This window comes from Hyperolius riggenbachi, chromosome 1 (genome assembly GCF_040937935.1).
Source record: "Hyperolius riggenbachi isolate aHypRig1 chromosome 1, aHypRig1.pri, whole genome shotgun sequence".
Classification (NCBI taxonomy): Eukaryota; Metazoa; Chordata; class Amphibia; order Anura; family Hyperoliidae; genus Hyperolius; species Hyperolius riggenbachi.
The window spans coordinates 641,750,313-641,776,148 of NC_090646.1; the positions used below are offsets into that span (position 1 = coordinate 641,750,313).

Genomic DNA, 25,836 nt, shown 5'->3' on the forward strand with positions numbered 1-25,836 from the left:
CTTGGAGCGCAGAAGAGCCCGACCTGGCAGCCGGCCTGGCCAGGTCGGGTTGGCCACCGGGAGCCTGCGGAGCGGCGGCGAGGGCACCTCCTGCCTGCCACGGGCTGGAGGTAGCCCCAGGTAAGTGGAAATTGATTTTTATTTTTTACCCACCCTCCCTGAACCTTCCCTTTAATCGCATTCACCCAGTGACCAACTGTGGCAAGTTTGAGAACCCTGCCATTAACATTCTAAAGGTGCGTACACACATGCGACTATAGTCGTTTGTAACGATCGTTCCCCGATCTTTACCAACGACGATCGTTACAAAAAACGAACCACCGACTATTAAGGCAAACGACGAACGAGCCAAATCGCTACAAAAGAAAGTTCTGTCTCGGCGGATTTTAACCAACGACGATCGTTTGCAAAAGTAGTACATCGTTGGAAACGATCGTTCGTACTAGGCTTGACATGCGCATTTCACTATTTCTTCGTGAAACTTCTCTTTTTTATGCGCAGGCGCAATAGTTGCTTTTTGTGATGTAACGTTCGTTCTAACGATCAGATCGTTACACACCTTTTAAAACTAACTTTAGTTAGGTCGTTCTTTCATCAATTAAAAGTTCGTTCGTCGTTCTTAACGAACGATCGTTGTCGCATGTGTGTACGTAGCATAAGAATGGCTGCAGTTTACATTTTCTCATTTAAAATGAATGGCTGAAATTTGATTGGCTGTTTTATGCTCCGCCCACTTTTTCTGGATTTGTAACCTCATTCACCAAGTGACCAACTGTGCCAAGTGTGGGGACTCTGGCTTGATAACTGTGAGAATGGCAGCCTTTTACATTTTTTCCATTGACTTGAATGGGTGAAATCTGATTTGCTGTTTGTAGCTCCGCCCATGTGTGCTGGGGGGCCACAAGACCTCCAGAACCTATCATCCCAGGTAGTAAGGGATCTGCATACCAAGTTTCATTCAAATCGGTCAAGCCGTTTTCGAGTGATCGCGGCACATACACACACACATACACACACACATACACACATCCGATTTTATTTATATAGATAAGCATAATTGACATCTGTAAATAAATGAAATATAACTAAAATAATAATTACTGTAATCTGGATGAAGAATAATGCGGATCTGTGACAAGCTGCTGGCCCTGTTCATCAGGCAAGTTCCCTCGCATCACTTCCTAGAGATGGTTGCCGAGGCCCTGCCCCTTCCTCTGGCTGTACCCTTCCTCCATATTATCATAAAGGGGAAGAGACTAAGCTGCATCTCAGCCACACCTACTCCTGTACAGGAAGGATGGGGGGTTGCTAAACCTTCCTCCTTTTTATCATAAAAGGAGGAGGCTAAGCTGCAACTCAGCCACAACTACCCCTGTATAGGAAGGATCAGTGGCGGACATACGGCCGTGCAGGCCGTGCCGCCGCACGAGGGCCCCTGAAGTTCTGCTGCTTCAGGGGCCCATTAAGTATTGCAGGTTTTTTTTTTTTTTTTTTTTCTAACCTGAGGGGCCCAACTCCTGTCCTCCCCCCTCACCTCGCCCCCCCCCCCCCCCCTCATGCGGCGGGAGAGCGGAAAATACAAGAAGTCTCCGGCCGGGGCGGCAGCTGCCGCTTGGTCTCCAACTTTGGAGACATATCGGAAACTAAGCAGCAGCTGCCTCTAGCGTCTGCTGCAGCCCCGGCCGGAGACTTCCTGTATTTTCTGCTCTCCCGCCGGCTGCAGCGCATACCGGGAGGGGGGCCCCGAGGTGAGTGAGGGAGGATAGAAGTCGGGCCCCCCACCCGGATAGCTACCCACCCGGCTACCTTACCCACCCACCCGGCTACCTACCCCGCTACCTAACCATCCACCCGGCTACCTACCCGGCTACCTAACCAGGCTACCTACCCACCCACCCGGCTACCTAGCTACCCACCCGGCTACCTAACCACCCTGCCGGCTATCTACCTGGCTACCTACCCACCCGGCTACCTACCCACCTGGCTACCTAACCACCCTGCCGGCTACCTACCTGGCTACCTACCCACCCGGCTACCTAGCTACCCACCCGGCTACCTAACCACCCTGCCGGCTATCTACCTGGCTACCTACCCACCCGGCTACCTAGCTACCCACCCGGCTACCTAACCACCCTGCCGGCTATCTACCTGGCTACCTACCCACCCGGCTACCTACCCACCCGGCTACCTAGCTACCCACCCGGCTACCTAACCACCCTGCCGGCTATCTACCTGGCTACCTACCCACCCGGCTACCTAACCACCCTGCCGGCTATCTACCTGGCTACCTACCCACCCGGCTACCTACCCACCCACCCGGCTACCTACCCACCCGGATACCTACCTACCCACCCGGCTACCTACCCACCCACCCGGCTACCTACCCACCCGGCTACCTAACCACCCACCCGGCTACCTACACACCCACCTGGCTACCTACCTACCCACCAGGCTACCTACCTACCTACCCACCCGGCTACCTACCAACCCACCAGGCTACCTACCCACCCACCCAGCTACCTAACCACCCACCTACCCACCCACCAGGCTACCTACCCACCCGCCTACCCAGCCACCCACCAGGCTACCCACCCGGCTACCCAGCCACCCACCAGGCTACTTACCCACCCGGCTAAGGGCTACCTACCTACCCACCCGGCTGCCTACCTACCCACCAGGCTACCTATCCACCCAACCACCCATGGGAGCTGCGCGCCGGATGGAGGCTGGGACAGGAGGTCTGCTGCTGCAGGTGAGTAAATGTTTTTTTTTTATTATTTATTTTAGCAGGTGTATGTTCTGGGCAGGTCTGCCACATGATTGCGTGTATGTTCTGGGCAGGTCTGCCAAATGATTGCGTGTATGTTCTGGGCAGGTCTGCCACATGATTGCATGTATGTTCTGGGCAAATTTGCTACATGATTGCATGTGTTTTCTGGGCAAATCTGCCGACATGATTGCACGTATTTTCTGGGCATATCTGCCGACATGATTGCAGGTATTTTCTGGGCATATCTGCCGACATGATTGCAGGTATTTTCTGGGCATATCTGCCGACATGATTGCAGGTATTTTCTGGGCATATCTGCCGACATGATTGCACGTATTTTCTGGGCATATCTGCCGACATGATTGCACGTATTTTCTGGGCATATCTGCCGACATGATTGCACGTATTTTCTGGGCATATCTGCCGACATGATTGCACGTATTTTCTGGGCATATCTGCCGACATGATTGCACGTATTTTCTGGGCATATCTGCCGACATGATTGCACGTATTTTCTGGGCATATCTGCCGACATGATTGCACGTATTTTCTGGGCATATCTGCCGACATGATTGCACGTATTTTCTGGGCATATCTGCCGACATGATTGCACGTATTTTCTGGGCATATCTGCCGACATCATTGCACGTATTTTCTGGGCATATCTGCCGACATCATTGCACGTATTTTCTGGGCAAATCTGCCGACATGATTGAATGTATTTTCTGGGCAAATCTGCTCACATTATGTGTATTTTCTTGAGAAAACCTGCACAATTATGTGAATTTTCTGGGGAAAGGGTCACCAAAACTTGGGCCCACTGTCTTTGCGTTGCACTTTTCAAGGGAACCTGAGGTGAGAATAATATTGAGGCTGCCATATTTCTCTCCTTTTAAGCAATACCAGTTGCCTGGTTGCCGTTCTGGTCCTCTGCCTCTTATTCTTTCAACCATAGACCCTGAACAAGCATGCAGCAGGTCAGGGGTTTCTGACAATATTGTCAGAACTGAGAAGATTAAGCTGCATGCTTGTTGCTGGTGTAATTCAGTTTATTACTGCAGCCAAATAGATCAGCAGGGCCGCCAGGCAACTAGTATTGTTTAAAAGGAAATAAATATGGCAGCCTCCATATCACTCTCACCCCGGGATCACTTAAAATTACAGTTAGCTCCGCCCTTATCCGGTCATTGCCACGCCCATTTTGCCGCAGGTTCTATCCACGCCCATTTTTTGCCGCGGCGCGCTTTGCGCGCCGCAGGTTATAGCTGCACCCATTTTTTGACGCGGCGCGCTTAGCGCGCCGCAGGTCAGGGGGGCCCACAATTGATATTTTGCACAGGGGCCCACTGCTGCCTGTGTCCGCCACTGGGAAGGATGGGGGATTGCTAAACAAGTGCTGGAACATGCCAGTTTTTCCCATACTTACCCTGCATGCCGCACATGTATATTCCGCCCTGTCATTACTCCTCCCCTCTCCATTAAACAGAACTTGGTGCCTGGCTATAGGAGTACATATGAGGCAACAAAATAAATCTATCTTTACTTACCTGGGACTTCTTCCAGCCTCTAGAAGTCACGTGTGTCCCTCGCCGCAGCTCCGGTCTTCTTCTAAATCTCCCAGATGTGCATGTCACAGTTAAAGGGGAACTTCAGCCTAAACAAACATACTGTCATCAAGTTACATTAGTCATGTTAATTAGAATAGATAGGTAATATAAACTCTTACCCACCCTGTTTTAAAAGAACAGGCAAATGTTTGTGATTCATGGGGGCTGCCATCTTTTTGGTTGAAAAGAGGTGACAGGGAGCACAAGACACAGTTCCAACTGCCCCGTGTCCTGATTACCCCTCCCAGCTGCACACACTAGGCTTTAAATGTCAAATTCAAAATGTAAAAAAAAAATGTACCAAAACAGCAGAACTAGAACAACAAAATCAGAAATCCCATCATGCTTTGCACAGCATCAGGGGAAAAAAGCCCGGGCAGTTTTCTTCTGTGCAGCTAAAAATGAGGCTTGTATAAGAGAAACAAAGTTCTGATGCTGTGAAACTGTTAAAGAAACACCAAGCCTTTTCAGTGCTGCTGAGTCGATTTTTAGTCCGGAGGTTCACTTTAAACGCTACTTAGCGTTTTAACTGTTAAAACATGGCGCAGGTTATTTAAACGCTATTTAGCGGTCTAATCAAACCGCACTGCAGCTTACCCCTCCTGCCTGTAGTGAAGCCCCGCCATAGAGCCGGCAGACTTTTCAGGATGATCAGCTCAGCAAGTGCCTGCAGCCGTGATGATTGCAGACGCAGGACTGTGCGCTGATAGCCCCACAGTTCCGGTGCTGTTACCGCTCCTCTGCCTGACCAGCTTGCACTGTGTTTCATGATTTTTGGTCAGGCAGAGGAGCGGTAACAGCACCGGCACTATGGGGCTATCAGCGCACAGCCCAGCCTCTGCAATCATCGCGGCTGCAGGCACTTGCCTGAGCCGATTATCTTGAAAAGTCTGCGGGCTCTATGGTGGGTTCACTACAGCCAGGAGGGGTAAGCTGCAGCACAGTTTGAATAAAACGCTAAATAACGTTTTAAATAACTTTATCGGCGTCTCCGTGCGCCATTATTTATCCCACGCCATTTTTCAATGCACGCTGTCTGTTACCTAAACTAATGTCCAGCACTGAGTAATATGTTGGCGCTTTATAAATACAATAAATAAATAAATAAAAAATTGAATCAGTGAGATAACTGATGAGAATAGGTACACATGAGATGTTACCGATAACTCATGGGAATAGTTTGGTGCAATACAGCAGCTCTCACTCACCCCTCCTGGTAGAAGTGATCCCTTTTCTCAGTGGACTGTAGAAGCAGTAGAGTGTTGTACCGTGTTAGCCTCAGTGGACTGGTAAGGCTGTGCAGTGCAGTTGTGAAGCAGAGGCAGCCTGAGCAGGTCAGATAGTGAGATAGCTGTATCAGGCCAGGAATGATACTATAGCAGAATTATACAGCTTCTCACACCCTCCTGTTTGCATTTTGAGGATTCCGATCCGACCTGCTCGTCCACTCTGCACCTAGGGCATTCTACTTTCATACTGCCCCAGGGCTGCATAGGGCTCTCATTGCACACACAGCAATAAATTCTGCAGGGCCTGGAATACTTTGCATTGTTGACTTTGAAGAACCGCATTTTTGTAGGTAGAGTTTCCAGAGTGCGTGTGCCAACTAATTCCCTCCTGTGTCTGCTACTCTCTAGCCTGGCTGTAGGATATACTGCACTGCAATCTGCTGTATCCAGAGTGCGTGTGCCAAGTGCCAACTAATTCCCTCCAGTGTCGGCTGCTCTCTAGCGTGTCTGTAGGATATACTGCAGTGCAAGCTGCTGTTTCCAGAGAGCGTGTCAACTAATTCCCTCCTGTGTCTGCTGCTCTCTAGCCAGGGGCGTAGCAATAGGGGGTGCAGAGGTAGCGACCGCATCGGGGCCCTTGGGCCAGAGGGGCCCCGAAGGTCCCTCCCTCAACCACAGTATTAGCTCTCTATTGGCCCTGTGCTCATAATAATCACTTCTATAGATACTTTGAATAGTAGTAATCATTAACACACAGTTCCCCATCCCCTTCTTGCACCTCTGACACTGTAGTTGCCATTGGCAGGTTTTGGTGCACCGTATCAATTGTCATGTAAAGAGTGCTTGGGGGGCCCCATGTAAAACTTGCATCGGGGCCCACAGCTCCTTTGCTACGCCACTGTCTCTAGCTGTCTGCTAATACCCTCCCGTGTCTGCAACTCTCTAGCATATCTGCTAATTCCCTCCTGTGTCTGCCGCTCTCTAGCTGTCTGCTAATACCCTCCCGTGTCTGCAGCTCTCTAGCATATCTGCTAATTCCCTCCTGTGTCTGCCGCTCTCTAGCTGTCTGCTAATACCCTCCCGTGTCTGCAGCTCTCTAGCATATCTGCTAATTCCCTCCTGTGTCTGCAGCTCTCTAGCATGTCTGCTAATACCCTCCTGTGTCTGCAGCTCTCTAGCCTGTCTGCTAATACCCTCCATGGCCGGATTTCTGGCAAGGCCACATAGGCCATGGCCTAGGGCACCAGATAAACAAGGGGCGGCCTGCAGACAGTGGGCTTTATTTGCAGGGCATTATTTGCAAGTGTCCAAACAAATAAAAGGGGTCAGGATAACTGCACTATTAGTACCAGCTAGCATCTCCCTGTGCAGTGCTACAGGCAGCTGCAGTCCGTTAATTAAATGTTTGTGAACAGTGTGTGACTAGCAAAAAGCCAGACCTTGTCCAATGACATAGCAGCAGCTGCAGGCAGTTACAGAAGGCCGGGTCTCACGCACTTGGTGTGGGGGATGAAAGGACCAGGGGCAGCACCAGCAAATAGTACAATATACAGAAGGCAGCCTCTCACAGTACCCATTTCTTAATTATTGATTGGCCAGCGCTGTTACCCTGGAGACAGCAGTGGGTACAGGACTCACTTTTACGTGTTGCTGACCCCACCCAATGTCCAATTGTGAGCCACTTTTGACAATGTGTGTGTGGTGGACGGCTCCCACCATGCCCATCACCTGTAGATCGCTTGATTGACCAGTTACCCCGTGTGACGTGATTGATTCACTTCACGTTGCCATGGAGACCTCGGCACTAGCCACAATAGTGGACACCAGCGGCCCAAAATTTTTTGTGTGTGTGTGGAGAGAGGTGGTAGGATATGGTTTCGGTTGGGGCGGCTGGTAATAGTCGGCCTTGGGCGGTAAGAAGTACAAATCCGGCCCTGATACCCTCCTGTGTCTGCTGCTCTCTAGCATGTCTGCTAATACCCTCCTATGTCTACTGCTCTCTAGCATGTCTGTTAATACCCTCCTGTGTCTGACGCTCTCTAGCATGTCTGCTAATACCCTCCTGTGTCTGCTGCTCTCTAGCTGTCTGCTAATACCCTTCTGTGCCTGCTGCTCTCTAGCATGTCTGCTAATACCCTCCTGTGTCTGCAGCTCTCTAGCATGTCTGCTAATACCCTCCTGTGTCTGCTGCTCTCTAGCATGTCTGCTAATACCCTCCTGTGTCTGCTGCTCTCTAGCTTGTCTGCTAATACCCTCCTGTGTCTGACGCTCTCTAGCATGTCTGCTAATACCCTTCTGTGTCTGCTGCTCTCTAGCTGTCTGCTAATACCCTCCTGTGCCTGCTGCTCTCTAGCATGTCTGCTAATACCCTCCTGTGTCTGCTGCTCTCTAGCTGTCTGCTAATACCCTCCTGTGCCTGCTGCTCTCTAGCATGTCTGCTAATACCCTCCTGTGTCTGCAGCTCTCTAGCATGTCTGCTAATACCCTCCAGCTTTTCACCAGTAAATGCACATAATAAGAGAGAGCTTTTCACCAGTAAATGCACATTTTAATTTTATGAAAACGGGACACTTAGGCCACGCCCCCTAACCACACGCCCGCCAATTTTTTTTTAAAGAAATATTTTTATTTTATTTAATATTATTAATATTGCTCCCGAAAAGGGAGGGGGGGGGGGAGCGTGAGGGTGCCTGTGGGTGAGGAGGAGGGGAGAAAAAAAACTGATCGAGGCACCAGCCCTGGGGATGCTGTATGCTATGCGGGATCGTGGCCGTTATTTCTCCCTCCCTCCCTCCTAATGTGCTTCCCAGTATGTTCCCCCCCCCCCTGCCTACAGAGAGTTAAATGCGCAGCGGAGTGGGCTGTCATTAATCTTACCATTGCCTCTCCGCACCGGGATCTCATCTGGTCTTCTCGGGTTCCTGCGACGTCACAGGAAGGAGGAAGCCTAGAAGAGCCAGATCCCGGTGCGGAGAGGCAATGGTAAGATTAATGACAGCCCGTTCCGCACTTTACTCTGCAGGCAGGGGGGACACACTGGGGGGCACATTAAAGCTGTCTCTTATTATGTGCATTTACTGGTGAAAAGCTGTCTCTTATTATGTGCATTTACTGGTGAAATCCGTCTCTAATCAAATTCCTCAACCATCCCGTTTTCATCGGGACGGTCCCGATTTGGTGGGCCCCTCCCGCCATCCCGCGCTGCCCCCCCTTCTGTCCCGGCCGCTGGGCAAGGGGGGGGGGGGAAACTGATCGAGGCACCAGCCCTGGGGATGCAGTATGCTATGCGGGATGGGTGGCCGCTATTTCTCCCTCCCTCCCTCCTAATATGCCCCCAGTGTGTCCCCCCTGCCTGCAGAGTAAAGTGTGGAGCGGGCTGTCATTAATCTTACCATTGCCTCTCCGCACCGGGATCTGGCTCTTCTAGGCTTCCTCCTTCCTGTGACGTCACAGGAACCCGAGAAGACCAGATGAGATCCCGGTGCGGAGAGGCAATGGTAAGATTAATGACAGCCCGCTCCGCTGCGCATTTAACTCTCTGTAGGCAGGGGGGGGGGGGGGAACATACTGGGGGGCACATTAGGAGGGAGGGAGGGAGAAATAGCGGCCACCCATCCCGCATAGCATACGGCATCCCCAGGGCTGGTGCCTCGATCAGTTCCCCCCCCCCCTTGCCCAGCGGCCGGGACAGAAGGGGGGCAGTGCGGGATGTTGGGAGGGGCCCACCAAATCGGGACCGTCCCGATGAGAACGGTTGGGGACTTTAATTAGACAGCTTTTCACCAGTAAATGCACATAATAAGATACAGCTTTTCACCAGTAAATGCACATAATAAGAGACAGCTTTTCACCAGTAAATGCACATAATAAGAGACAGCTTTTCACCAGTAAATGCACATAATAACAAACAGCCAGTGTCCCCAGGATATGTAGCCAGGGATATATGTGCCCAGTATATGTAGCCAGAGGTATATGTTCCCAGTATATGTGGTCAGGGGTATATGTGCCCAGTATATGTAGTCAGGGGGTATATGTCCCAGTATATGTAGTCAGGGGGTATATGTCCCAGTATATGTAGGCAGGGGTATGTGTCCCCAGTATATGTAATGTGCCCAGTATATGTAGTCAGGGGGTATATGTCCCCAGTATATGTAGCCAGGGGTATATGTCCCCAGTATACTTAACCAGGGGTATATGTCCCAGTATATGTAGCCAGCGGTATATGTCCCAGTATATGTAGCCAGGGGTATATGTCCCAGTATATGTAGCCAGGGGTATACTGTATGTCCCAGTATATGTAGCCAGAGGTACATGTCCCCAGAATATGTAGCCAGGTGTCCCCCAAGCAGAAGGAGAGCAGCGCAGTGGAGGGAGAGCTGTGGGCAGCGGCGGAGAAGGGGGGCCATCTCCCCCCCTTCCCTCACCTTAGGGGGCTCTCCCTCCCTCACTCTCTCCTCCGGAACCAAGTGTTGTGGCGTTTGGCAGCGGGCGGAACTTACCTGCGTGACTCTGTCTGGTCTCGTCGCAGGTGCGGGATGATTTGCCGCTAGTCTGGTCTGGTCCAGACCAGAGCAGCGGCTGCGGCACCAGAACTTCCGGCGCTTGGAGTGAAACGCAGGTAAGTTCCGCCCGCTGCACACGGTTATACAACATAGTACAAGGTTATGCATGCAAACAGGGCATAAGATATATGATCATCATGTGATTTTACAATGACCCAGCAACTCAAGTCTGAGTTAGTCCATGAGAAGGGTGTCATTGCTGGGGTTGCAAGTGCGAGGTCATGAATGCCCATGGACTGGAGGGACTGGAGGAGTAGGGGATTGTCCACTGTGTCAAAAACTGCTGAGAGGTGAAGGAGGAGGAGAATGGAGTATTTGTCTTCAGCTTTAGCTAAGGCGAGGTCATTGACATTATACATTTTATTCATCATGGTACATCTGTCATTGTAATTATCAATTCTGTATTTGGTACCAGTGTCCATATTTGATATTTGTACAGCACCACGGAATATATTGGCGCTTTATAAATCAATAATAATAATAATAATTCGAGAATAAAGACGGTAGCCTTAGTATTCCTGTCACTTCAGCTTCCCTTTAATAATAAGTAGATTGCCTGTCACCCTGCTGTTAAATACTGTTAGCCATTGTTATACTAACTGCTGCATTGTTTATATTCATGGGACAGTGTCTCAATCAAAATCCTCATACAGTTGGCCTGTAGAAAACAATTCTGATTGTGACTCTGATATAGGCAGACTTTGCATGTATTCCCCTATCAGTGACTGCTCAGGCAGTGGTGGCGCCACTGCAAGCTCCTCCTACTGGTTGATAATGAGTCCAGAATTTGCCTGACATGCAAAGCTCTCTCACATGGAAAGAGGAAGTGCAGTAAAATATTCAGGATATTCACTTTTACGGTAATTTTCCTGGTTTCAGCATCAGAAGCACTTCCTATATCTATAGATTGTTGTATATTGGTATGTAGCCCCGTCCTTCCAGTGATGCATAGCCTAGGCTGTTTAGCTTAGTGGTATCCCCCCAGAGCATTCTGGGGACCAGGCATTATTTTCACTGGCTTCGGGATTCTCAGAAACTAACATTCTGCAGTGTTCACCTGACAGGACTAAAGATGTCACCACCAGTGATACATTTCAGAATGTACTCACAGGCCGAACAAGGAGAGCGCTGATCAGAAATGCAGTCAAGAGGCCCATGGTGACTCTGGACGAGCTGCAGAGATTTACAGCTCAGGTGGGGGAATCTGTCCATAGGACAACTATTAGTCATGCACTGTACAAAGTTGGCCTTTATGGAAGAGTGGCAAGAAGAAAGCCATTGTTAACAGAAAGCATAAGAAGTCCCGTTTGCAGTTTGCCACAAGCTATGTAGGGGACACAGCAACCATGTGGAAGAAGGTGCTCTGGTCAGATGAGACCAAAATGGAACTTTTTGGCCAAAATGCAAAACGCTATGTGTGGCAGAAAACTAACACTGCACATCACTCTGAACACACCATCCCCACTGTTCAAATATGGTGGTGGCAGCATCAAGTTCTGGGGGGTGCATCTCTTCAGCAGGGACAGGGAAGCTGGTCAGAGTTGATGGGAAGATAGATGGAGCCAAATACAGGGCAAACTTGGAAGAAAACCTCTTGGAGACTGCAAAAGACTTGAGACTGGGGCGGAGGTTCACCTTCCAGCAGGACAATGACCCTAAACATAAAGCTAGGGCAACAATGGAATGGTTTAAAACAAAACATATCTATGTGTTAGAATGGCCCAGTCAAAGTCCAGATCTAAATCCACTCGAGAATCTGTGGCAAAATCTTAAAAACTGCTGTTCACAAACGCTGTCCATCTAATCGGACTGAGCTGGAGCTGTTTTGCAAGGAAGAATGGGGAAGGATTTCAGTATCTAGATGTGCAAAGCTGCTAGAGACATACCCTAAAAGACTGGCAGCTGTAATTGCAGCAAAAGGTGGTTCTACAAAGTATTGATTTAGGGGGCTGAATAATTGCGCACACCCCACTTTGCAGTTATTTATTTGTAAAAAATGTTTGGAATGATGTATGATTTTCGATCCACTTCTCACATGTACACCACTTTGTATTGGTCTTTCACGTGGAATTCCAATAAAATTGATGCATGTTTGTGGCAGTAATGTGACAAAATGTGGAAAACTTCAAAGGGGCCGAATACTTGTGCAACCCACTGTATATATATATATATATATATATATATATATATATATATATATATATATACAGTGGAGGAAATAATTATTTGACCCCTCACTAATTTTGTAAGTTTGTCCAATGACAAAGAAATGAAAAGTCTCAGAACAATATCATTTCAATGGTAGGTTTATTTTAACAGTGGCAGATAGCACATCAAAAGGAAAATCGAAAAAAATAACCTTAACCACTTAAGCCCGAAGGGTTGAAATTTTTTTACATCCGAGCAACTTTCACCCCCCATTCATTTGCCAATAACTTTATCACTACTCATCACAATGAATTGATCTATATCTTGTTTTTTTCGCCACCAATTAGGCTTTCTGTGGGTGGTATATTTTGCTAAGAGCCACTTTACTGTAAATGCATTTTAACAGGAAGAATAAGAAAAAAATGGAAAAAATTCATTATTTCTCAGTTTTCAGCAATTATAGTTTTAAAATAATACATGCCTCCATAATTAAAACTCACGTATTGTATTTGCCCATATGCCCCGGGTATTTCACCGTTAAAATTATGTCCCTATCACAATGTATGGCGACAATATTTTATTTGGAAATAAAGGTGCATTTTTTCCGTTTTGCGTCCATCACTGTTTAGAAGCCCATAATTTATTAAATCATATTGATATACTCCTTTGACATGAATATTTAAAAAGTTCAGACCCTTAGGTAACTATTTATGTTTTGTTTTTTTTTTGTTTTTATTATTGTAATTTTTTTTTTTTTTTTAATGTAAACTTGTATGTGGGTATTTTTTGGTGTGGGAGGTAAACAGGGTTTTTTTTTTAATATATTTATATGTTTATTTGTAATTTTTTTTCTTTTTAGGTGCAATTTGGTATTTGGCCACAAGATGGCCAGAATCAAAAAGTCCTGGGAGCGATCGATCTCGCTCCCAGGCAGAAGAAAGGAGCCCAGAGCTCAGAAAAGCCGCAGCGTCTGAAGAGACGCTGTCGGCTTTTCTCCGGGGGGGGGGGTCCGATCAGCGAAAGGGATTTATAATCCCTTTCACTGATCGGTGGGCTAACGGGCAGCAGCGGGGGCGTGCACGGGGGGGCCCGCGGGAGCGCGCGCGACCCGCGGGAGTGTGCGCAGCCCAACTGGACGAGAAATCTCGTCCAGTTGGGCTTAAGTGGTTAAAGAGAAACTCCGACCAATAATTTAACTTTATCCCAATCAGTAGCTGATACCCCCTTTTACATGAGAAATATAATGATTTTCACAAACAGACCATCAGGGGGCGCTGTATGACTGATTTTGTGCTGAAACCCCTCCCACAAGAGGCTCTGGTACCGTACGGTACTCTGGGCAAACTGCCACAATGTAACAATGTTCACAGACAGGAAATGGCTGTTTAGAGCTGTCTGCAAGGCCAGAACAGCTAGAAACAGCTACATAACCTGTCCACAGTAAAAATGTCACCATGTAATACATGGCAGAATGTGAATCTGGGAGAGGAAAGATTTTACAATGAGCAAACACTGCCTAAATCATTTATACATAATCATGGTAAAAATGAAGCACTTTTTTTATTACATTATTTTCACTGGAGTTCCTCTTTAAATAAAAGATAGCAACTGATTTGCATTTCATTGAGTGAAATAAGTTTTTGAACCCTCTAACAATAAAAGACTTAATACTTAGTGGAAAAACCCTTGTTTGCAAGCACAGAGGTCAAACGTGTCTTGTAATTGATGACCAAGTTTGCACACATTTTAGGAGGAATGTTGGTCCACTCCTCTTTCCAGATCATCTCTAAATCCCTAAGGTTTCGAGGCTGTCTCTGTGCAACTCTGAGCTTGAGCTCCCTCCATAGGTTTTCTATTGGATTAAGGTCCGGAGACTGACTAGGCCACTCCATGACCTTAATGTGCTTCTTCTTGAGCCACTCCTTTGTTGCCTTTGCTGTATGTTTTGGGTCATTGTCGTGCTGGAACACCCATCCACGACCCATTTTCAGTTTCCTGGCAGAGGGAAGGAGGTTGTCGTTCAGGATTTCACGATACATGGCTCCGTCCATTTTCCCGTTAATGCGATTAAGTTGTCCTGTGCCCTTAGCAGAAAAACACCCCCAAATCAAAATGTTTCCACCCCCATGCTGGACGGTGGGGACGGTGTTTTGGGGGTCATAGGCAGCATTTTTCTTCCTCCAAACACAGCGAGTTGAGTTAATGCCAAAGAGCTCTATTTTGGTCTCATCAGACCACAGCACCTTCTCCCAGTCACTCACAGAATCATTCAGGTGTTCATTGGCAAACTTCAGATGGGCCTGCACATGTGCCTTCTTGAGCAGGGGGACCTTGCGAGCCCTGCAAGATTTTAATCCATTGCGGTGTAATGTGTTTCCAATGGTTTTCTTGGTGACTGTGGTCCCTGCTAATTTGAGGTCATTCACTAACTCCTCCCGTGTAGTTCTAGGATGCTTTTTCACCTTTCTCAGAACCATTGACACCCCACGAGGTGAGATCTTGCGTGGAGCCCCAGAGCGAGGTTGATTGATGGTCATTTTGTGCTCCTTCCATTTTCGAACAATCGCACCAACATTTGTCACCTTCTCTCCCAGCTTCTTGCTAATGGTTTTGTAGCCCATTCCAGCCTTGTGCAGGTCTACAATTTTGTCTCTGACATCCTTGGACAGCTCTTTGGTCTTTCCCATGTTGGAGAGTTTGGAGTCTGCTTGATTGATTGATTCTGTGGACAGGTGTCTTTTATACAGGTGACTAGTTAAGACAGGTGTCCTTAATGAGGGTGACTAATTGAGTAGAAGTGTCTAACCACTCTGTGGGAGCCAGAACTCTTAATGGTTGGTAGGGGTTCAAAAACTTATTTCACTCAATAAAATGCAAATCAGTTGCTATCTTTTATTTAAGGTTATTTTTTCGATTTTCCTTTTGATGTGCTATCTGCCACTGTTAAAATAAACCTGCCATTGAAATGATACTGTTCTGAGACTTTTCATTTCTTTGTCATTGGACAAACTTACAAAATCAGTGAGGGGTCAAATAATTATTTCCTCCACTGTATATATATATATATATATATATATATATATATATATATATAACATTTCTATAGCGCTTTTCCATTAACAAGAACTCAGGCAACTGGAAGTTTCAAATAACCGGCATGCCTGAGGGGATAACGGGGACTGTGCTTTGGGGTGGGGGGGGGGGGGTTTGAAGGGTAGAAAATACTAACCGAGCAACCAGGCATCGTCTTCTACTCTTCCTGCAGCTTCCTTTTGTTTTCCGGCGTCCATGCATGGCTCCCAGCGTGTCACGTGACCTAAAGCCGGTCAGGTGACACATCGGGAGCCATGCACAGAGGATGCCGAAAAGCCACTGGGAGCCTGGAGGCTCGGTGAGAATTTTCAGATGTATGGGCAGGTTGTACTTTTTCGGCTGGTTGATCAAGCTACCGGCAAGCACACATATCCGGCATCAGGCAATCCCCGCCTGTGCCGGATACAGGGGACTTTGCAGTACTTAAGATTATTGTATGCTGTGATTAAAATTGTTATTACTATTAAAGGACCACTGTCGCAAAAATCTTAAATATATATATATATAAACACATACAAATAGGAAGTACGTTTCTCCCAGAGTAAAATGAGCCATAAATTACTTTTCTCCTGTGTTGCTGTCACTTACAGTAGGGAGTACAAATCTGACAATTCCGTTTTGGGCTAGTCCATCTCTCCATAGGGGATTCTCAGCATGGCCTTTATTCTTTATAAAGACACTTCCTGAAAAAAAAGATTTATATAAAGATGATGGCCAGCCTCCCTGCTCACTGAACACTTTTTTGACAGTTGGACGGAGCAACTGCCATTCGCTAAGTGCTTTTAAAATAAAGAAATCCCTGAGAATCCCCCATGGGGAGATGGACTAGCCCAAAACCAGTTGGTTCTGTCAGATTTCTACTAGTTACTGTATGTGACAGGAACATAGGAGAAAAGTAATGTATGGCTCATTTTATTCTGGGAGAAACGCACTTCTTTATCTGTATACGTTTACATATATTTTACATTATAAGATTTTCGCGACAGTGGTCCTTTAAATTGCTTTGCCCTTTCACATTTCATACTTTATGACAGAAAAGTGTCCGTTTTTTTTTACCCTGTTTTTTTTTTACAATTTTCCATAATTAAATGTCTGTCTTTTTTTAACCAGCTGCAGTTAATTAAATTGTTTCAGATGTATGTGAAAGATTTCCACGTCAGATGTTATTTTCCTGTGACTAGCATGTTGCTGGCATGTGGTCTATGTTAGCACGCATGTCTGTGTGGGAATGCTTTGTACAGGCCCTTATGGCTTTGTGGCTAAGCAAGGACTCTGAATCAAACTCAACCTCTTGTCTACCATTTGGCTTCACCTTCCCTGATGTAGCTTCAGTGTAACCGGTAGGAACCAAGCCACCCCAGCCCGTATCTACTACCTATAGGTAAGCCCCAGGCTGTAACTTTATATTTGCTCTCTGCTACTTACAGCTTCTCCCGCTGCTTCTAACCTTTCTATTGGGATCTTCTCTGGATCACATGTATTTCTCTACGTTCTTTGGGTTGGTTATACAGCACGGGGGACTCTATGCTGTTTTCCTACTGTTATATATATGGAGCACTTTAATTGTTTAGGATTTGATTGATCCCATAATGGCGCTAGATTTCTTGTAGTGCCTCCATGCATGTTTGTATTTATTAATAAGTAAATCTTTCACTAATATTGCACTAGCACTTTATTGTGGTTTTTATCCTTTGTAGCTGTATTTATTCAGAGTACTATAGCGTATTTTCATGTATATAGTGTACCTTCATTTGTTTGATCAGCAAAAACTCGGTATACAGAGGCGCCAGAGTAGAGTAAAACGTTTTAAAAACCGCTTAAAAGGAGAGGGGGATATTAAGGTGGACTCACCTCCCTCTTACAAAAAAAGAAAACTCACTTGAGTCTCAATAAAACAGAATTGTCAAATAATTTATTCAACTCCACAAATGCAACGCGTTTCGCGGGCGTGACCCCGCTTCCTCAGGCAAAAATGGGAGCACAACTCAGTGGGTCAAGCAATAGGTTTAAACGCCTCTATCAGTGGGTCAAACCTATTGCTTGACCCACTGAGTTGTGCTCCCATTTTTGCCTGAGGAAGCGGGGTCACGCCCGCGAAACGCATTGCATTTGTGGAGTTGAATAAATTATTTGACAATTCTGTTTTATTGAGACTCAAGTGAGTTTTCTTTTTTTGTAAGAGGGAGGTGAGTCCACCTTAACATCCCCCTCTGCTTTTAAGAGGTTTTTAAAACGTTTTACTCTACTCTGGCGCCTCTGTATACCGAGTTTTTGCTGATCTTCTAGTCCACCCTGGGTGGAGGGGTGCATCCCCATCTACTATCTACAGAGAGCGACTTCTTAACCTGAGTGGGGTCAGGTCCTAATGCTCCCCCACCTGCATTTAAAGTGGTTGCCTATTGGTAACCCGTGTTTGTGAGTATATATATACATAAAATTGTATTGAACTCTTCATTTTACCTGACAATACTGCACCATATTGGGCTCTCGATTCTCTTCTTGTTTTTATTTTTAAGCATCCTTCATGTGTTTGAGCAGCGGCTGATTGACCCAATTCCCCACCATACTCAATACTAAATTAATCCATATTACAGGGTGGGACAAATACATGGGGCCAAGGAAAATTTTCCAGGGGGGCGGGGGGGGGGAGGGTAAAAAGGTGGGGAAGAAGCGCGCCGCGCCGAAAACCGGGGTGAAGCCACAAAAAAAATATGATGGGTTACGCGCCGAAAAATGGGTGTGGCCATGGACCAGAATGTTAGTGTGGTTTCGGGTGGAGACACATTTACATGAACTAAGCAATGGTGGGACATTAGATTAGGACAGTGGTGGCGAACCTTTTGGAGGCCGAATGCTGCTGTCCTAACAAATGTCCATGGGACTCTAATTATTAATTGTGGGCATGATGGCTTTCTTTGTGTGTTTTTAAATGATTTTATTATTATTCCTATTGTCAAATAAAGATATCTCTATGAGGAAGATGCAGTGTTGATATCCTATTTTGATACACTATATTTATAGTATGAGGAACTACTTTTTCTTGTGTTCTAATTGTTATGTTGGGTCGAGGACCCTAGTTTCCTTTTACAAATATGAAACTGAATATGGATTCCTTGCTGAGAAAGAATATATATATTTGCTGGTGATTTAGACAGAAAAATGTCTGGGGCTCATGCTTAAATATAAATACCATTTGGCTACCCTGGCGGCGCTTCCCCTCATTCGGATGTCATATCGTGTTTTGACCACCGTGTGGGGACAAGGAACCGCTGAATGTAGCCGATCCTGGACACTGCAGGTAGCATCCAGGATGAGACGACTGGATCTACCACAGCATTTACTTTAACGACTGGAAACGCCGGTAATGTAGCCAGGGCCAGATTTCTGGAAAGGCTAGAAAGGCCCCGGGCCTTGGGCGGCTGCAGTCCAAGGAGGCACCTGAACATGGAAGAGAGCTCACTACCGTATATACTAGAATACAAGTCGACCTTGTGTATAAGTCGACTCCAATATTCAACCCTCTTAAGCTGGATTTTTTGACCCAAGTATAAGTCTACCCAGCAAAATTAATTGCTGCACTTGGGGCCCAGGAGGGGTTAATGACTGCACTGCATACAGTATTGCAGCCTTTAACTCCTCCTGTCCCTTAAGTGCAGCCAATACCTCCTCCAGGCACCCAAGTGCTGCAATTATTCACTCCCTTTTATGTAACAGCAGGAAAGCAACAGAAAAGCGTCGCTGCACATTATTGCGTTGCATACAGTGAAGCATAAATCAATGAAACTTATGCTTCACTGTCACCAAAAAAAAGCACACCTTTTGCTGTAACGCACTGCATGCAGTGCCTTGGGATTCAGCACACCGTTATAACGCAACCTACGCACTGTGTGCATTGCAGTGTGGGAAGCCGCATTACACAGCAGCCGTTGCACCACTTTGAACGTAGCTTCAAATAAACACGGTCCTCCCACCTCAAGCATCAGAATCGCATGAGTGAAACGGACACAGCTCTGTAAACAACACATGTTCAATTCCACTTTAAGGCAAATGTAGCTTGCTATTTTAAGCGTGCTATGTGGAATATAAGCCTGTAAGCTCAGGAATGTGAAACTGCTCTTTACTTCTCTCACATGATCGTCTCTGGGATTTGTAAAGCCAGAGTTATGAACCAAATATTATATTAAACAATGTAATGGAATTTCCTACAGACCATTCATTGGTGGAACTAATCGACCATTCACAATGTACCGTGAGGAGCTCTGACCCAGGGAACCACTTCCTTATGATCATGGGCGTCCGCAGAAAATTGTCCAGGGGGGGATGGGGGTTGCGTTAAAAAGGTGGGAAAGAAGCGCGCAGCGCCAAAACCGGGGTGAAGCCGCCAAAAAATATGATGGGTTATGCGCTGAAAAATGGGTGTGGCCATGGACCAGAATGTGGGTGTGGTCTCAGGTGGAGACAAATTTACATGAACTTAGCAATGGTGGGACATTAGATTAGGACAGTGGTGGCGAACCTTTTGGAGGCCGAGTGCCCAAACTGCAACTGAAAAGTCACTTATCTATCGCAAAGCGGCAACAGCAATTTAAACTAAATACAAAATATTTTAACTCATACATGAACATTATGGAAAATCCAAGTTGAAAATAAACTGTGAAGATAAACCATTTCATCCACCCTACTCCTGAAAAATGTATTCATTTTTTTTAGAACCTCCCAGTTTTATTTTCCATTTTAAAAAGCTAAAAAAGTAGGTTTAATGCTATTGTCTCATGATGATGATTCAGCTTTTCCCATAGTCTCGCAGTCAGCAATCATGAGGCCCCCAACAAGACAAATTCAGCAATCATGAGGCCCCCAACAAGACAAATTCAGCAATCATGAGGCCCCCAACAAGTCAAATTCGGCAATCATAAGTAGAGATGGGCCGAACGGTTCGCCGGCGAACGGTTCCAGGCGAACTTTGGGGGTTCGCGTTCGCCTGGACCAGGCGAACTTTTGCGGAAGTTCGATATGCCCCATAATGCACTATGAGGGTCAACTTTGACCCTTTGCACCACAGTCAGCAGGCACATTGTAGCCATTCAGGCTACACTAAGCCCTGGAGCCCCACCCCCTTATATAAGGCAGGCTTGCCGGCCATTACACTCACTCGTGTGCCTGCTAGAGACAGACTAGGGACAGCTGCTGCAGACTTGTTCTTCTAGGGACAGATTAGTTAGGTTCTTGGCTGCTTAGCTTGCTCCTGGCTGTTTATTATTGCTTTTATAGCACCCCTCAACAGCTCTTTTGAGAGATAATGTTTTCCAGATGTGTTTTTTTTGTGTGTGTGTTGCTCACTGACATTATACAGCCCTATCTGTTGGAGCTGGACCTTGGTAATTGTTATTACTGTGCCAGCCAGGCCCTGCCTAACTATCTATACTGGGACACCTACCTATGCCTACCTTACTACTGGGGCACCTACTTACCTATACGGGGACACCTACCTACCTACCTATACTAGGGGACCTACCTATGCCTACCTACCTATACTGGGTCTCCTACCTATGCCTAGCTAACTACTGGGACACCTACCTATGCCTACCTACCTATACTGGGTCTCCTACCTATGCCTACCTACCTATACTGGGACTCCTACCTATGCCTAGCTAACTACTGGGACACCTACCTATGCCTACCTACCTATACTGGGTTTCTACCTATGCCTAGCTAACTACTGGGACACCTACCTATGCCTACATACCTATACTGGGTCTCCTACCTATGCCTAGCTAACTACTGAGGCACCTACCTATGCCTACCTACCTATACTGGGACACCTACCTATGCCTACCTACCTATACTGGGACTCCTACCTATGCCTAGCTAACTACTGGGACACCTACCTATGCCTACCTACCTATACTGGGTCTCCTACCTATGCCTACCTACATACAAGAAGATAATAAAGTTGTTGCTTCATTGTGGACAGACCAAATTCGATCAGCTGGACAGTCACTGTTGTTCAATCATTGAGCTACCACAGCCCGGCGACCATATGGGCTGGAAAACTGCCATGGCTTGCACTCTGGTCATGTTGCGCATCAGTCCAGCACGGCCGTCACTACGCAAACAGCTGTTTGCGGTGCGTTACACAGTGAGTTTGGTGTGTCAGTGTGAAGCAGAACTCTAATTACACTCCCTGATTGATGTATACACATGCAAGATGTTTTAAAGCACTTTAGGCCTGCAATTTAGCATTCAATGTGATTTCTGCCCTTAAAACGCTGCTTTGCGTCACATCCAGATTTTTCCCGGGGACTTTTGGCATGTATCCCACTCCGCCATGCCCCCCTCCAGGTGTTAGACCCCTTGAAACATCTTTTCCATCACTTTTGTGGCCAGCATAATTTTTTCTATTTTTCAAAGTTCACATCCCCATTGAAGTCTATTGCTGTTCGCAAACTTGTCTGCGAACCGAACCTTCCGTGAAGGTTCGCGAATGGGGTTCGCGAACCTAAAATCGGAGATGCGGCCCATCTCTAATCATGAGGCCCCCAACAAGACAAATTCAGCAATCATGAGGCCCCCAACAAGACAAATTCAGCAATCTTGAGGCCCCCAACAAATCATGAGGCCCCCAACAAGACAAATTCAGAAATCATGAGGCCCCCAACAAGACAAATTCCACAGTCATGAGGCACATAAATAGAGAGCATTTCACATAAATAGGCAGAATGCCCCCTTAACACGGTAGACACCTCTCACCTGACTTCTGAATTCTCCTCTACTGGCTGCTGTACCTGGCTGGCCTGGCAATACTGTTTTGGCTGGATTGGGGATGATGTGTGGGCAGAAAGGCCTTGTAGTGATGCTGTGGCCTAGCTGGCGGTGATGCTGTGGCCGGGCTGGCGGTGATGCTGTGGCCGGGCTGGCTGGCGGTGATTGTGTGACCTGGCTGGCGGTGATGCTGGGCTTGGCTGGTTGAAGTAAATGCTGGCCTGACTGGTGGTGATGCTGTGGCCTTTTTGACAGTGATTCTGGGCTGGTTGGCTGGTGGTGATGCTGGGCTGACTGGCCTGGATAGGCCCCAGTTTAGGTAGTGACAGGGACCCCCAGTTTAGGTAGTGACAGAAGCTCCCCAGGTTAGGTAGTGACAGGGACCTCCAGGCTAGGTAGTGACAGAAGCCCCCAGTTTAGGTAGTGACAGGCACCCCGCTGGTTAGGTAGTGACAGGCGCCCCCCAGGTTAGGTAGTGACAGGAGCCCCCCCCCCCCCCCAAGTTTAGGTAGTGACAGGGACCCCCAGGTTAGGTAGTGACAAGTGCCCCCAGGTTAGGTAGTGACAGGGACCCCGCATATCAGTGTGGTGTCCGCTAGGTCCTAGCGCCCGCACTAGTGGTCGCCGGCTGATCGAGGTCGCTGGCTGCGGGGACGGCGGCAGCCGGGGGGAGGCAGCGGCGGTTTGGGCGGCGGGTTCAGTGGGCGTCCAGGGCAAGGCAGATGCCCCAATTTGCCTGAAGTGTGGACGCCAGTGCTTGTGATCACACACTAAATTCACATATTTTGGAAATGAATTGAAAAAACGTGCACAGGTTTTTATATCTTTATATATGTGCAGTGTTTACATAACACAGTAGCAACATTTCTGTTTAAAGTCCACTATACCACTGTGAAAATACAGTTCAGATTCCTCTGCATGCACTAAGCATGACTCACAGCTATTGCTTTTTGTGCACATAGGGGCAGTTTTGTTTAGAGAACTCCCATGGCAAACAAAAATGTGAAAGAACAGGCAGGGCCAGAAGGACACAAAAGGCCTGATGTATGAAGGCATGTCCAGAGAACTCCCAGCATCTCCTAAGGGGAGTCAATAAAGGTAGCCACCCAATATGGCAAAAATGGCTTATCAGAACCTGAGAAGAGAGAGATTGATTCCTACCATACATCGATTTTTAATAGTTTTCAGCATGAAATCTACTGCTATGACAGGTATGCCACTCTGAAGACAGCTGTGCCACTCTGAAGACAGATATGCCACTCTGAAGACAGCTGTACCACTCTGTCTGAACACAACTGTAACACTCTGGGTCTGCACATAGCTTGAAGGAGGACACTTAAAGGAGTACTGTAGGGGGGTAGGGGGAAAAAGAATTGAACTTACCTGGGGCTTCTAACGGTCCCCCGCAGACTTCCTGTGCCCGCGCAGCCACTCACCGATGCTATGGTTCCCGCCACCGGTTCACTTCCGAAATTAGCGACTTTAAAGTTGGAAAACCACTCGGCTCGGTTACAACCTTTCTAGTGCGGCTGAGGGTTCTACTCTTTCAGTCAGTTTGGACACCTGAGGTTTGGCTGTGGTAGAGGCCAAGGGTACGTCTGTGGGGCTGGGCTATAGTATAGCTGAGTGCCATTGGGTTAGAGCTTAGTGTTAGAGTTAGTTATATGAGGGCTAATGTTTGGTTATAGGGCTAGAGACTAGTGTTGGGTAGAATTATAAGAGGGTTACTGTTAGAGGATAGGGTTAAAGGTTAGTGTTAGTTATAGACGGGTTAGTGTAAGGATATAGTATTAAATATAGTTATAGTAGGGTTAATCTTGGGGTATAGGGTTAGACTAGTGTTAGGTATAGTTATAAGAGGGTTAGTGTTAGGGTATAGATTTAGAGGCTAGTGTTAGGTATAGTTATAGGAGGGTTAGTGTTAGGAGATTGAGTCGGGAGAGAGACAGATAAGAGATGAGGAAACCGGTATGGAAATAACAGGCAGTAAACTGTTATAAGAATATTGTAAGTAATATTTAAATAACACCAATGCTCATATTACCACATGCCACATGTACACCCTCTTCTATCCTGTGCTATGTTTTTATCTCAAGTTTGAAATCTACAAGTTAGAAGTTTTGAATCAGGATGATACCATTTATTGGCTAACACGGTACCGACTCGCCAATGTGGGAGGATCCTGTACAGAAGTACTGCGTCTGCACAGAACGCAAACCGCAAGTGGCGCAGCAGCCTCCGACCTGGCCGGGTTGGCGGCTGCTACGGAGGGGACCCCGAGAGACCGGCTTGGAGCGGAGCTGCGGCGACGGACACATAGGCTTCCAGGGGCTGGAGGAAGTGCCAGGTAAGTACATCTGTTTTGTTGAAGTTTCCCAGATGCATACAAGCTGACACATCATTGCATTCCAGCAGTTCGGGAGGTGTGTTTAGCTTACAGGGACAACAAAGGATGATTTGCATATTCAGCAGTAATGCATTGTGGGAGAACTCACTCCAACTAAATAATTACAAATACCTTCTGTTTTAAGAAGGCAAACTTTTGTTTTGCTTAACATTTTAGTAAGGGGGCTTTTTGCAGCCCCTTACAAACTCCTAGGAGTTCTGGTTCACCATGAGCGTGCTGGGTAGTCTGTAACTCTAAGGGCTCATTCACACTATAGGCGTTTGCTGATTTTTTTTAAACGCTGGCGATTTTGCAAATCACTCTAAAGCGCTTGTGCAATGATTTCCTATGACAGTGTTTACATTTAAGCGTTTTGATTTTCTGGGAATCGCAAACGCGCTACATGTACCATTTTCAGAGCGCTCTGTCTCATTGGACTGTATAGGGAAATCGCAAAGCGCTTGTGCATTGTACTTATTCCTTTCCGGTTACAAGAGTTCACTTCCTGACTGACTTCAGGAAGTGTCAAAATGAATCGCTCCACATAAGTGTTTGGAAAAGTGCGTTTCTAAGTGCAAAAAGTGGCAGGATAAACACTTTTAAAATCACTAACCAAATAGCTCAATGCTTGCGATAGCGCTGCCAATTTGTAATGTGAACAAGGCCTCAAATGACAACTGAAGTGAGAGGGATAAGCTGCTATATTTATTTCCTTTTAAGCAACACCAATTACGTGGCTATCCTGCTAATCCTCTGCCTCTAATACTTTCAGTCATAGCCCCTGAACAAGCATGCTGCAGATCAGGTGTTTCTGACATTATTGTCAGATCTGACAAGACTAGCTGTAAGCTTATTTCTGGTGTTATTCAGACACCACTGCATCCAAATAGATCATCAGAGCAGCCAGGCAACTGCATACCTCCCAACTTTTTGAGATGAGAAAAAGGGACACTTAAGCTACGCCCCTGACACACCCCTGGCCACGCCCCCACCACGCCTCTAGTCATGCATACCATAAAGATTTCATAAGAAAAATATGTTGGTTTATAATTCAAACCACGTTGGTCCTTTCTATCCTGGTTCATTTTCCTTCATAGTAACATTTTAAAATGAGTAATATATCAATTTATAGGATAGGAATAAAGTTTAGAGTCACTCAAATACATTTTTAGTATAGAAATGTATATATTTACATAGAAAGAGGGACAAATGAATAGGAAAGAGGGACAGAGGGACAGGGCTTCCAAAGAAGGACTGTCCCTCCGAAAAAGGGACAGTT

At 46.7% G+C, this 25,836-nt stretch overlaps 1 protein-coding gene across 3 annotated transcripts in view; it reads right to left on the reverse strand.

Annotated features, from left to right (window-relative positions):
- Positions 1-25,836, reverse strand: part of RAB27B (RAB27B, member RAS oncogene family) — a 347,777-nt gene that overhangs the window by 111,091 nt on the left and 210,850 nt on the right. Inside the window, exon 1 of one of the 3 annotated variants that reach the window (XM_068251325.1) lies at positions 1,102-1,177. The exons of the other annotated variants lie outside the window; for them this stretch is intronic. Within the exon in view, the coding sequence (XP_068107426.1) occupies positions 1,102-1,175 (74 nt within the window). The 5' untranslated portion in view covers positions 1,176-1,177. Of the gene's footprint in view, positions 1-1,101; positions 1,178-25,836 lie in introns of those variants that run through there. 3 annotated transcript variants of the gene reach the window in all.